Source organism: Falco punctatus (assembly GCF_963210335.1).
Source record: "Falco punctatus genome assembly, chromosome: 6".
Taxonomy (NCBI): domain Eukaryota; kingdom Metazoa; phylum Chordata; class Aves; order Falconiformes; family Falconidae; genus Falco; species Falco punctatus.
In genome coordinates, this window is record NC_137585.1 from 26,451,891 (window position 1) to 26,464,624 (window position 12,734).

The 12,734-nt window shown below is 42.4% G+C and overlaps 2 protein-coding genes across 6 annotated transcripts in view; one reads left to right on the top strand and one right to left on the bottom strand.

The window, feature by feature from the left end:
• DNM1L (dynamin 1 like) overlaps positions 1-4,267 on the top strand; it is a 42,288-nt gene extending 38,021 nt beyond the window's left edge. For all 4 annotated transcript variants that reach the window (XM_080392305.1, XM_080392307.1, XM_080392306.1 and 1 more), the window contains one exon: positions 363-4,267. In XM_080392305.1, coding sequence (XP_080248431.1) covers positions 363-419 — 57 coding nt within the window. In that variant the 3' untranslated portion in view covers positions 420-4,267. The remainder of the gene's footprint in view (positions 1-362) is intronic.
• A 602-nt stretch (positions 4,268-4,869) lies between these two features.
• Positions 4,870-12,595, bottom strand: YARS2 (tyrosyl-tRNA synthetase 2). Of its 2 annotated transcripts, XR_013928931.1 has the most exons (6): positions 11,751-12,593; positions 10,695-10,862; positions 7,925-8,080; positions 7,420-7,590; positions 6,357-6,949; positions 4,870-6,082 (listed from the first exon to the last, which is right to left on the bottom strand). XR_013928931.1 is itself a non-coding variant. In XM_080392309.1 (5 exons), exons 1-5 carry the CDS (start codon positions 12,551-12,553, stop codon positions 6,790-6,792), a joined length of 1,458 nt encoding a protein of 485 aa, XP_080248435.1. In that variant the 5' UTR covers positions 12,554-12,595; the 3' UTR covers positions 4,870-6,789. The 2 variants fall into 2 exon arrangements, 1 of the variants encoding a protein (XP_080248435.1); XM_080392309.1 differs by having other exon boundaries at positions 4,870-6,949; positions 11,751-12,595.
• Between the last annotated feature and the right edge of the window lie 139 nt (positions 12,596-12,734).

Consider the following 12,734-nt stretch of genomic DNA (forward strand, 5'->3'; position numbering starts at 1 on the left):
TTAATGGGAATATGTGAGAATACAGAAGTTGCTCAAAACTATGACAATGAGCTTTTTCTGCTTCAAAATGGAAGTTGTTTCCAATTTTTAATTCTTAAGCCTAGAGAAGCGATTTAATGACATCCAGGCTAAGTTTTATCATTACCTTTGCTTTGTAGTATTTGCCAGTTGCATAATCTTTTGCAGATGGAAGGCTTCAGAGTTGTTAATCAGTGGTGTGTAGGTCATTACCACTCCTTTCATCATGAAAATGATTTGCTTTTATTGTATCTTTAACATTGTACTTCCTAGACTACTGCTGTTATCTGAGAAATCTCTTCAGAAAAACTAAATAACTGGCTTTTCCATCTTTCTGTGTGCAGGCCCTGCAGCGAGCCAGTCAGATCATTGCAGAGATTCGTGAGACGCATCTTTGGTGAAGACTCTACCAGCCACACTATTTATATGCATTGGAGGTTACGTTGACTTGAAAATTGCTAGGCATGGTATACGGAGTAGAATTTTTATTTATGAACTCTTGTCTGTGTACTGCAACTGTGTAAATTTGCTCATGTAAAGACAGTTGGTTTGATTTGCAAACAGAAAAATATGCTGCATTTTGCAAAATAAGTCATATTTAATCCACATAATAAATGGCTCTAAATGTTTCCTTACCAGCTTTCTGGTGCAAATTAAAGCAGACCAAGTCTACTGTCTCAGTGACAGTCTCATTTAAACTTGGAGAAAAAACATTAAAGTTCCAGTGCCTGACTTGCTATACAGGTTGCCTGTGGTTAAGATGGACGGTGTAGTCTTGTGGCATAGTTTTAAGCTGCTTTTACAATAGAAGTTTAAATACTGTGAAGAGAAGAGAGCACCGAGTATTTTCTTTCATGAATATATTGCATGCACAATGACAGATGGAGGTATCAATTTTATAGCACACTAGTTGTCTACCGTATTACTATGTGTGTGTGTGTCCCCATTTTCCCCCCAAATGTTAAAGCTGCAGACAAAAATCTGAACTTCATTTAATGGAGTATCACATAGGAAGAATTAGCCTGGAGCTTGCGAACAGTAACAGCCTACTGAAAGGTGGGTGCAAAGTTATTCATGTGCACTGGAGCTTGTGTGTAAACGCTGGGAATTGTAATCAGGTACAAGAACGCCTTCCCCTTCCTCCCCACTGGGACCAAGCCCCTGGACCATCCAATAGTATGTTTGCTCTGGCAGAATTGAAAAATAAAAACCGATTTCAAAACTGTAATGGGATAGTAAGTGTTTCTTTTAAAAACAGATTAAGCTGGCCAGGGAGAAGGGGATCCCCACAACTTTGTCCAAATTTTGGAATGTATGACGGTATGACAGAAAGTCTGTGGGACTAGAATTATTTATACCAGAGATTACAGTTACTTTCTTTTGAGGAAACTTTACTGTGCTGGAAGTAGCAGTGCTTTTTTTTTTTTTTTTTTTTTAAGGACAATCTTAAAGTTAGGGAATTTTAGGTTGGAAATCAAGTTGATGAGTTACTTTCTTCTGATTATAATCCATACAGATAAATATTGTTCACACTAGCCTTTAAAAAGTAAACATTATAATTTTATGAATGCAAATGTATTTCAACTCCAGCCAGCACATTTGCATGTACTTTTCAAGCAGATTCACTTTTTTGTATCAAGTAAAAATGTTTACTATGGTGTTGCTGATTATTTATCTTTAACACAACTTGCATGAAAAATAGGATGCTGCTGTTAACATCCATGGCTTGCTTTTAAGATACTGGGCCAATATAGTGAAGTTTTTATTACCATATTCAGTTCCTTCCCCATTTCATCAGTTAACAGAAATGGAATTCCTTTTGTAAGCTGCCAAAGACGGAAAATCAAAAAACATAAGACCTCAGTTTAAAAGAAGGTCTATTTAAAAAAGTATTTTTCTCATGGTAATCTTCAGTTTGGCACCAGTATAAGCACAAGGTGTTACATCTGACAGATGCAGCTTTTGGATACTTTATGCATGATCCAAAATAATTCACGCAGAACACAGAAATACATTCTATATTTTTAAACAGCCTAAAAAAGTCATGATATATGCACTATATGTAATGAATACAAAGGAAGTAACTTCAACTTCTTGCATTGTATCCAGGAGTGGTAGTTCTCAGATTTAAGAAATGTGACTGTAGTGAAGTACAAGCCACTTTTCCAATCAATTCTGATGAACAGTGAAAGCTATTAAAAGTTTTGTTAGAAGCATTACATTTGTTTGGAATTCACCTGACACCTCTCTCCCTTTTACTTTCGACATCTAAGTAGCAGTGTGTTTTCAGCAAGGTAGAGCTGCCTGTAAGGGAACTGCTACCTGAGCTTTAACTCCTTAAGTTCAGTCAACAGTCTCTTGTGAAGAAATATCTGACTTGTAAATTCTGAAACGCTGCATAAAGCAAATGAATTCCATTTATTTAAGGAATTCCTGCAAGTGATAACTGGCTCTTTAATGTCATGTTAAATTTCCAGTGTTAATTTTGGGATTTAAAATGTTACGACTTTTTTTTGTTTAAGCTTCACAAAAATTTCCAATATGGTAATGTTTTGAGTGCCAAGAAATGAACTTGATTTGTAATCTTTAATGCAAGTCTTTAAAAATCTATGCTGTAACAATCCTGTTATTTAATAAACAGATAATACACAAAACTAATTATTCCAGAAATACTTTTAACTAACTTGTAGTTCAGGTAAGGACTTAGAAGTTAACAGTACAACTACCTGTTATTTGCACAGCCTTAGGGATGTTTGCATTTGTCCTCATGCAGTTCTACAGTGTTAGCTCTAGTATAGTTGTGTAATAGTGTAGACAGGCTGCTATTGGCTATTAATAGTTTTTAAACAATCTGTTATCTGGAATTGAACTAAAATACTTAAAATGCTACTGTTGCTTCCACCATTAAAAGAAATTATGGGGAAATATAGAAAAAAGCCTAATGAAGGCACCAATGAAGGAAAAATTCCTAGAATCAACAATGGTTTACTAATGTCTTCTAGTCCACCTTATTTAAACTTGGAATATTCTTGTCATCAATGCACAAATCTCAGCTAACTTAAAATAACTTGTTATCCAGTGCAGCACACAATCATGGGGGAGAAAAACCACTGTAGCTAAGTTTAGATCAGTAAATGTTTGACATTAATACCTGACCTATGTGGTACTACTGTAAATAAAACATAGTATCCCTGTGTGAACAGTTTGTCAATAAATTACTTGGGGTTTTTAGTGGCCAGTTTCAGATTTCACTTAGTGGAACAGATAGGTAAGAGGGGGGATGTCTGTGTGATTCAAACTGTATTCTGAGGCAAATAAAACTTGCCTTTATTCTATGTCTTATGGAGGCATATGCCTTATGACTTTGAAAGATGCCAAACTGAATATTGCAAACTCGGGTCCCTGCTTTGTGGAACAGAGCAGGGGAAACAACCTGCCAATCTGTTGTGCCTCTACTGGTAACCTGAATTGAGGGGTTCCCTGTCCCGTCGTCCCCCCCCTTAAATCTTTTCAATATGACAGTGATTTGCTAGCTAGTGTTTTCTGTAGATACTGAAGATCTCAAATGGGTCTGCTTTTTAACTTGTCTGCTAAAACTGTGCTTTGAGGTGGGAGCTGAGTGATGAATACTTAAACTTTTAAGAGAAAAACAGACTAGACCACCTGAATATATGGTTTTATGCACAGTGTTTCCTTGCTGCTCACCCTTTCACCCTTTACCTCTTTGCTGCTAGCTGCCACAATAAGGTTAAATCCAAGTCCTCTAGGTTTTGCTGTCTCCAGATGCTGTACAAATGTTTTTTGTTAGTTTTAACATCTGGCCCAAATAATTACTTTCCTTGCACTTCTAAATCATACAGTTGCAGAGATGTTAAATACTTCAATATTAGTTAGTACTTGTTCACATTTGAACAAGCTCTCTCTCTGATTACCTGAACATACTATATGAGAAATGAAACCAGGCTAAGGAATAATACTGTTTTTTTGGTGTTCCTTGACTCTCAGCTTAAGTATTCAAACGCTTAGTTGTGATAACCTTGTACAGTCATGAAAAGTAGTTGTATCCAGCTGTTTCTTTGGAAAGAGTCAGGGAAAGCTTTGGATTTCTAGGAGCTGGTCAAAAGGAAGCATGGACTAAATTTATTGGGAGTTTATGGATCTTATTAAAAATCTTGTATGCAAATAATTTAATTCCCTTTTTATTTTGTATTTGTAAAAAGAAATAAAATTCTTTTAATACTTCATCAAAGTGGGTACTAATGCTTTAAAAAAAAAAGCTGAAATTTCTGGATATACATGTATCTGCACGATTTAGATTATGAAGGAAAAAAGGCAGGAGGTCAGAGATGAAACATTACTTTACTCTTAGGAGTTTTATTTCCTGCAATGAGAAAGTAACTGTCACACCTGATCTCTCGTATTTCTCTGGAGGCCAACATGGACGTGTATGGTATATTCTGTTCCCAGGTGCATGTTTCTGTATTGCTATAATGCTTCTGTTCTTTAAGGTACAAGGCTGCTGTATTAAGTGAACGAACTTCACTTTCCCTTTTTTCCTACCCTTTTCAACTTCAGAAGTTGTGATTTTTCCTCTGAGTGCTTTCTCTGCAATGGCTCTGACCATTACTGGTCCTGAGAGCTAACAGGATACGTAGAGGGTTCTTTTTTTTAAGGTAGGAATGACTCAACTACTTTTTTTTTCTTTATATAACAAGAGATTAGGATAACGATACCTTATTATCAGGCAGGGAAGTAGGATCTAGAAACTGACATCAATACTAGTAAATCCAAGTAGTGAGCTACTAAAAGTACTACCATATTTCAGTTTAATAATCTGAAGAAATTGCAATGTATAAGCAGCAAGCCACTACAGTTTATTACTACTGAAGTTTTGACTGACAACAAATCCAACATCAAGTCAATCAATATAAAGTTAAAAAAACCCAAAGAACTGAAAAAACAGAAGCTCTCTGCCCAACTATAGAATATCTATCTGGATTCTTGAGACTTGTTTACGCTTCTAATTATTTCCCCGTTCTTCTTGTAGGCTTGGTGGTTTTAAGCCAGTTGAAATACCATGACTTACTCTAACATAAGAGATGGTGATGAGTTACCACATCCAGGTAGCTCAGATTAAGGTCTCTTCCCCTTCTGACTGCAAAATTCTATTGTCTAGGACTTTAACAGACTAGGAAATTATTCTCCTTGGCCAAAGAGTGAGGGCTACTCTAAACCTTGAACACAACACTGCAGGCAAGGCCCAAAGCAATCAATCACTTCTTAGATCAGGCTGAGGGTTTCATATGTATTTGCACTGGAGCAGGGAGGGGCCTTAATAAAAAAAAATTCTAAGCCAGCCAACTACATGACTCTATTGTACCACTCAATTTAAAGTAATTTAAATAATCTTGGTAACCACACGTGGGTTTTGTTGTTCAGGTGACCTGGCTGCAAGTACTGTGGCACCTGTATTGCCAACCCAATCCCAAACACCACCATGGGCAGGGAATTTAGCAAGGCACTATACTCCATACTTATTTGACTCCAGGTATGTAAGTGGAGAGCAATAAAATAAAGGGGGGGGGTTTTGAGTGTGTTTTGGAGCAATAAAGCAATTTTACTTTGAAGTATAGATGTTGCTGTTCTACCAGTCTTGAAGTACATTCTCACTGTCATGCTGTCTTTACAAGAAAACGAGGAAGCTACGCTCCCCGATGGTGGCTAGGCCAAGAAGCAGTCAGATCGCTTCCTGCTCTTGGGTGAAGTGCAGCTTTTGCACGTTGCCCTGTCAGAAGGGTCTGACTTTTTTTAACTGCAAAAGCACTACAGCTTCCCTCACATGTTTTCTGTTCCAGATACCTTTCTGCTGCTGTTCACCCACCAGTCCTAGGCAGCTAAAATTCAAATCTCCTGGTATAATACAGCACCTTGCAACTGACTGTAGAGCCCGCAGAACTAGTGCCAGGGTCTACCTTCGAAAGAGACTGTAGATAGCACAGATCCATCCACGTAGTTCACAGGACTGAAGAAGCAGAATGAGTGTCACCCACACTGATGAGTCACACTAAGCACACAAGGGCATAAAAAGGATTCGTCAGGCTGATTTAAGCTGGGAAAGGCTCACATTTCAAAAAGTGAATTTGCTCTGTATTACCATTTTAAGGCTAGAAACCTTTGATGCAATGTGCCCCCATATGAAACCACTAAGAAACTTGGATACTAGGGCTTAATCATTCTATTCATTTATTGTCAATCTTCTGCAGCTTCCTTGAAAGGAAACCTGTGCAGAACAAGGAAAAAAAAATAAAAAATGTTGATTGCAGGTTGGTTGTCCTTACCCAGTTATGCAGGTTTCTCTGTTAAGATGAAGTCCAACTGGACAGCAGCATACATCCTTTGTAGGAACTACCGGTTTTAAGTATACTTTTGGCATCTTGCTGTGGATTATGCTGTGGAGTACCTGGCCACTGTTGTCCTACAACACAGGTTGTTAAAAGGGAAGAGCATCTCCATCTTTGGACTCTGAAATTAATCTTTTCATCTTGTGCATATCCTTAGGAATGGTGCTTTGAATAAGGCAGAGTAGCTAAAAATCTCTTCAGTGGTGTAACTTAACTGCCTTTATCTGAACTCTGCTGGTGTAATTTGAAAATAACACTATGGTATCAGGCAGTTTGTGAGCTGTGTAGTAACGCACAGTATAGAAACATCTTCAAGTACTTCAAGCAGCAAAGCTGAAACGATCTGTCGTTTTAGGGAGATACTCTGTTGTCACAACTGCAGCCACTTTATAATGTAGTAATTTTTCTTTCCAATCCTAAGTAATGATACTCCATTCTTGAGAATATGCTGTCCAAGAATAAGAACTGTCTCGGGATCAGTTACACGAATCCCATTTATTGAAACTCCACCATCTTTAATTTTCTGGTACCTAAAAAAAACCCCAAACAAACAAAAAACAAGTAACTGGTAACTGCAAGAGGAAGCCATTTCTTGCTGTTAAGTATTGAAAGTTCAGTTAAGGTTTTTTTGGTTGGATCCATAATTGAATAGATTTTAATTCTCTGGCACTTTACTTTCAGTCCAGGTCAAGAGTGACTGAAATTAACCTTAGCCTCTACCACTCCCATTCTTTCTGAGAGGTATAAGAAAACTTAGGCTGCTGCCTCAGGCTGTCTCTTCATCAGGTGTGGATTTTACAGCTAAGGTACAAGAGACTGCATTATCCTACACTTTTAGTTCAAAATGGAATAAGGCTGCCTGCTCCCCTCTTTGATCTGCTACGTAGATCAGTAGCCTGTTTCTGCTTGATTTGGCTGTCCTAGTTTTTTGACTTCTGAAAGCATACCACTACAGCTTGTTTATGTGAGGTATTACCGAAGAGCACAGGTGATAACATACCCACTAGGTCCATCTTGAATGGCATTTGCTTTGCGACACAAGTCAAGAACACTCATTCCAGGTTCAAGCATCAATTCAGCTGAAGGAGCTTGTCTAAAAAGTTCCTGTAACTCTTGGTCAGACATGGCTTCCAGTGCCTCCACGCTGCTGTAATAAAGGGCCTTAGTGCACCTGTGGGAACAAAGATCCTTCGAAATACAATGCTAGTCTCATCTTCACACAAAGTGCTACTCAACTAATCTAATTCCCCTCCCCAAGTTGTTCCGAGGGTCCACACAGTAACAGAAGAACTTGAAATACACCCCGATTATTTTTTTTATCATAACCCACTGCATTGCAATTTTTGTATATATTGTTAATGTATCTGTAAGCCTACAGAATTACTGCATTTTTCTCTTCTAACGGCTGAGCAACAACTAACCACATGAAAGTAGTCCCTGAAAATCTATGGATAATTACCACTGAGTAAATCTGAAAGAAAACTGCTCAACAAATCAGACTTTACCTCTTAGCAGATTCTAGCCCCTCTCTACCATGAACGAGCTTGGTTACTTCTGCAGCAAGTCGTTTCTGAGGGCCCCATTTTTCAGGTTCTTTAGCATGCATTTCCATGATGTGGTCAATCTCCTCAAGAGGAAGGAAGGTGAAGAGTTTCAGGTATCTATGAGCAGGGAAAAAATACTTTGTCTGTACAGCCAGCATTACAGATTTCCTGCCTTTGTCATTCAATTTTCATTAAGTATGCTAAAATGATTCTTACTCCATCCAAGAAATCCGTATTTTGTCCTTTCAAACAACTCTTTATTTTCACCCACGTGCTTCAGCTTACCGGGAAAATTCATGTTTTATTTTATATGCTGCCTAGGTTAATGTCTTCAGACATAAGATAGCATCAGATGCTTTTATGAAGATTATACTGCAATCAACAAGTTACAGGATTTATTGCAATTGTGTGTCACGTAATAAGGTTTTACATTATATTCTTACTAGTTGCACAATATGCTAATGCAAAATAACACTGCCAGTCAGTGGTGTTCACGAGACAAAAGTATGATAAGTATTCACAAGTATCTTGGCAGGAAGATTATTTAGGATAATCAAGAATTTAAAGGTGCCTGTCTAAGCATACTCTTTACAACAAAATCCATTTTAATGGGCCTGCAGTACCATGAAATGCAGCGTATTAAAAAAAAAAAAAGTACCTTTACTGTTACAAAATCTGAACTCACGGAATATTTTCATGTTAAGTACCCACATACCCTTCTTTTCAGTCTGAAAAGTGGTGTGGATGCAGAACCTAAATTTGAAATATCAGGAAATAACCTTTGAGAGAGGTATCAGAGTTATACGACAGGTCACAATATGAAAGGGAAGTACCTATCTGAGGTTTATGAAGACTCAGATTTGACAGTGCTACTGAAATCTAAAGAAAAGCAGATTTAAAAGAGAACATATAGCAACTTACTAAAATTAACGTAATGCCCTGAAAAAAGCTATTGGCTATTTATTTTCAGTCATGTCACTGGTACACCAGCGTGGAGGCTAACCACCAATGAAGGAAACCTGTCACATGGTATTTCTCATACTTCCACGACCCTTCTCTCATTACATGATTTTAGTATTTTTACACTGGTCAGTAAGACTACTGAGTTATGTGTGGCTGACTTGGATTCAGAGACAGCACAATGAATCGAAGGCCACGCTTTGCTCATTGGAATTGCTCTACTCTAAGTAATGAATGTTCAGTATTTTGTCTTTGCACGTGCTACAGCTTTAAGTAGTATTTGGATATCCTTCCAGGTTTTGGTGCATTAGTCTCATCTGCTTTACAGATCAATGCACTTGCCATTATAACTGTAAGCAGAAATCTTTGCTTCTGCGTTCCAAGATGAGGAAGATGAACAGTTAAGTTCAGGGAAACCCTCTAACGTTAAGCAGGGTCAGAATGATGCAAATCATTCATATCAGCAACTTTCAAAAAGATCCACTAAAATTCCCATACAAGGTATATGAGAAGAACATCAGACAGCCTTAAGGTTTCCCCACGTTAGTACTACTGGCCATTTATGTAACAAGCACTCCTCTCATCATATTCTAAACATTTTTAATTAATGCTTGACTGTGTGAGTTACGCTACATGGATAGAAATACATGGTATGTTTGTCCAGAGGTAGGCAAAATTAAATGAAACATTTTTACCAAAGTTACACTACTAAACTATAGCCGAGGGTGCTGACTGACCACTAGCTTCGAAGCAACTGGGGATTTGACCAGGTATATTAAAATTTTGTTCATTCTGTTTTTCTCCTCTGCCTTTAGTTTTCACTTTCAACAATGACTTAAAACTGATGCCTGAAAGCCTCTACGTTGTAAATCCCTTCTACGCTACCTTGTACACTGCCTGCCATGAGCTTAAAATCATATCATTTTCCCTTCTTTTTAACCACACTACTACCACAGCGTTAACTGTATGCTAGGCATGTTTTTATCTAGACCAGTGGTCTCCAAAGTGGGGTGCCAGCACACAGCAGGTATGCAAAATTATCCATTGTGGTGCAGGAAGGAAATATTACAACTTAAGCAGTACACTTATATACTTTATAAATAAATAAATATACGTGTATTGGGAGATAATGCTCAATTTTTTTTTACTGACAGAGGGGTGTGATCAAAAAAGTTTGGAGACCACTGAACTAGAAGGTTAGTACAACCGTAAATATGAATTTCCTGGCTTTTTCTTAACAAGGCACTATTAAAATTTTCTTAGGGCTATGCAGTTTTTAATGTGATGCAGTTCTACAAGCTGAACTTTATGTGTTTGTTTACAACCAGTTCAGTAGCTTCTTGCAATTAAAATGCAGTGTTTCTGAATACCTCATATTAAGTAAGAGCTTGTAGTAATTAGTATCTATTTAACTGCAGTTGCTTACTAGTTGGCAGGAGAGATTTCATTTGATAACTGTGATGTTACGGTACTGAAACTAACACACCTATACAATAAAGTCACCCCACTGGCAGAACAAAATGCATTACACTTTACTTGTTTGTTCATCCACGTTCTAATTTTATGATGCACATGCCAGCATATGGAGACAGGTTCCACTATCCTGTATACCTAAGAACCAGTCATGCCTGTTTGTTTAACGAATGTACAGTTATAATTAACATATACTTCTACACAGAGCTTCTGTTGCACACACCCCAATGAAACAGTTACAGTTAGGATCAGGTTTTATAAACTATGATAGAAAGCAAGACAAAGAAAAACTACTTACTTTTCAACTACGTTATCCTGTTGTCTGACAAAAAACTGATACAGTTCAAATGGAGAAGTCTTATCTCTGTTTAGCCAAACTGCATTGCCAGCAGTCTTTCCCAGTTTATCTCCAGTAGTGCTGGTAATAAGAGGTACAGTAATTCCAAACACATCTGTTCCTGTCATCCTGAGAAAAGAAAGAGTCACTGCATGTTAAAGAAGAAAAGACAACACCCCCCACACACATATTGGTAAAGCTGACTAAAATACAAGCGTTCTGTAAGACTTTATCCTTGATATAAAGCAGTTAAGACAAGGGGGTGAGGGGGAAAAGATGCCAGAACACTTCTGTGAAGGGTGCTTTAAGAAAAAAACCTACAAACACCACCAAACACCCTTGAACTTAACTACTTGAGTTCTTTTGTGCGTAACAAAGTTTACAGCCATTAAACAAGTAGTTTCATGGCAACATCACTGGCAACCGATACATCCCGTACCTTTCCCCTTTGCCCTGAGCACTGAGGCTGCTCCTGTGGCCGGGGCGCTCCCAGGGCTGCTTCTGGCCGTGCCGATGCTCTGCCCCGCAACAGCCAGGCGCGCACCGCAGCCGCATCCCCACCCCCGCCTGTACGCTGCGAATTCTCCAAGACTCGCGGCAGATCTGGTGGATAAGCAGAAGCTCATCCTCACCAGGTTTCACGGGATTTCTGAGAAGAAACGCATCCACCCTGGCCAACGCACCGCAGCAGCCTCTGCTCCGGTGCCCGCCGCGCAGCGCGCCCGCCCGCCCCGGCCCTGCCGCCTCCCGGCGCGGCTCCCTGCGGCTCCTGCGCCCGCTGCTACGAGAGCCGTCCCCTCCGCTAAAGATTCCGTAACGCTGCACGGGTACAGGCTTAAATCCGCGGCCCAAACGCGCCTCTGGGCCAGGCCTAAGGCCAGCGCAACGCACTGCTCCCGGATCCCTCGGCTCTGCGCCGCGTCCGGACCGGCCCCCCGCGGCAGCCCCGCGCCCGGCCCCCGCCGCCCCGGGTGAGCGCGGAGGCTAGCGCCGCCCGCCCGCCAGCCCCGGCGGTACCTGGTGACGAGCTCGTAGCCGGACATGATGTTGCCCATCTGGTCGGCGCCCCCCAGCTGGACGCGGCAGCCGTGGTGCTGGTGCAGGTGCAGGAAGTCGTAGGCCTGCAGCGCCGGGTACAGGAACTCGGCCAGGCTCATGCCCTCGGCGCTGCGCAGCCGCGCCTGGCAGCTCTGCCGGCTCAGCAGCGCGCCCATGCGGAGCCGCCCGCCCGCCCCGCCCAGGAAGTCGAGCAGCGGCTGCCGGCCCAGCCAGGCGGTGTTGTCCAGCAGCGCGGCCCGCCCCAGCCGCCCGCCGCCCGCCGCCCAGAACAGCTCCCGGTGGTTCTCGAACAGCCGCCCCAGGCCGGCGTGCAGCCCCCGCGCGTGCGCCCGCACCCGCTCCGCCGACAGCGGCTCCCGCGCGCGCTCCCGGCCCGTGGGGTCCCCCAGGCGCGCCGTGGCCCCGCCCACCACGGCGATGACGTCGTGGCCGGCGCGCTGGAAGTGGAGGAGCGCCACGACGGGTAGCAGGTGCCCGACGTGCAGCGAGTCGGCCGTGGGGTCGAAGCCACAGTAGGCGGTGAGAGGCGGGCGGCCCGGCTCCAGCAGCTCCGGCAGCTGCTCCTCCGCGCTCTGCGCCGGGAACACCTCCTGGAAGAGGCCGCGCTCGCACTGCACCGCCAGCAGCCCCCCAGCGCCCCGGGCCCGCCGCGGCCTCTCGTGAGCTCGCCGCCGGAGCGGGAGCGGTAGCGGACCCGGGCGGAGGCCGCCCCACAGCTCCGCCGCCCGAGCGCAGCGCCGCCGCAGCGTGGGCGCCGCCATCTTGCGCGGGGGACGCTGGGATTGGGGCGGGGCGGTGGGAGGGGCGGGGCGGCGGGGGTAGGGGCGCAGCCGGCGGGGCGGGGCGGCCCGGGTGCGGTCGGGCGTCGTGTGCGGAAAGGCCCGGCCGGGAGGAGCTGGGGGAAGGCCCTGGCGGTCTGCGGCGGGAGTGCTGCGGGCCCGG

What these genes read in the sequence shown, in the direction of transcription:
- YARS2 (XM_080392309.1), bottom strand. Translation starts at nt 12,553, where the DNA reads ATGGCGGCGCCCACGCTGCGGCGGCGCTGCGCTCGGGCGGCGGAGCTG. An exon ending in CAGGATAACGTAGTTGAAAA is followed by an intron (nt 8,081 to 10,694) that starts GTAAGTAGTTTT and finishes CCCTGCTCATAG; the next exon opens with ATACCTGAAACTCTTCACCT. An exon ending in GGGCTAGAATCTGCTAAGAG is followed by an intron (nt 7,591 to 7,924) that starts GTAAAGTCTGAT and finishes TTGTTCCCACAG; the next exon opens with GTGCACTAAGGCCCTTTATT.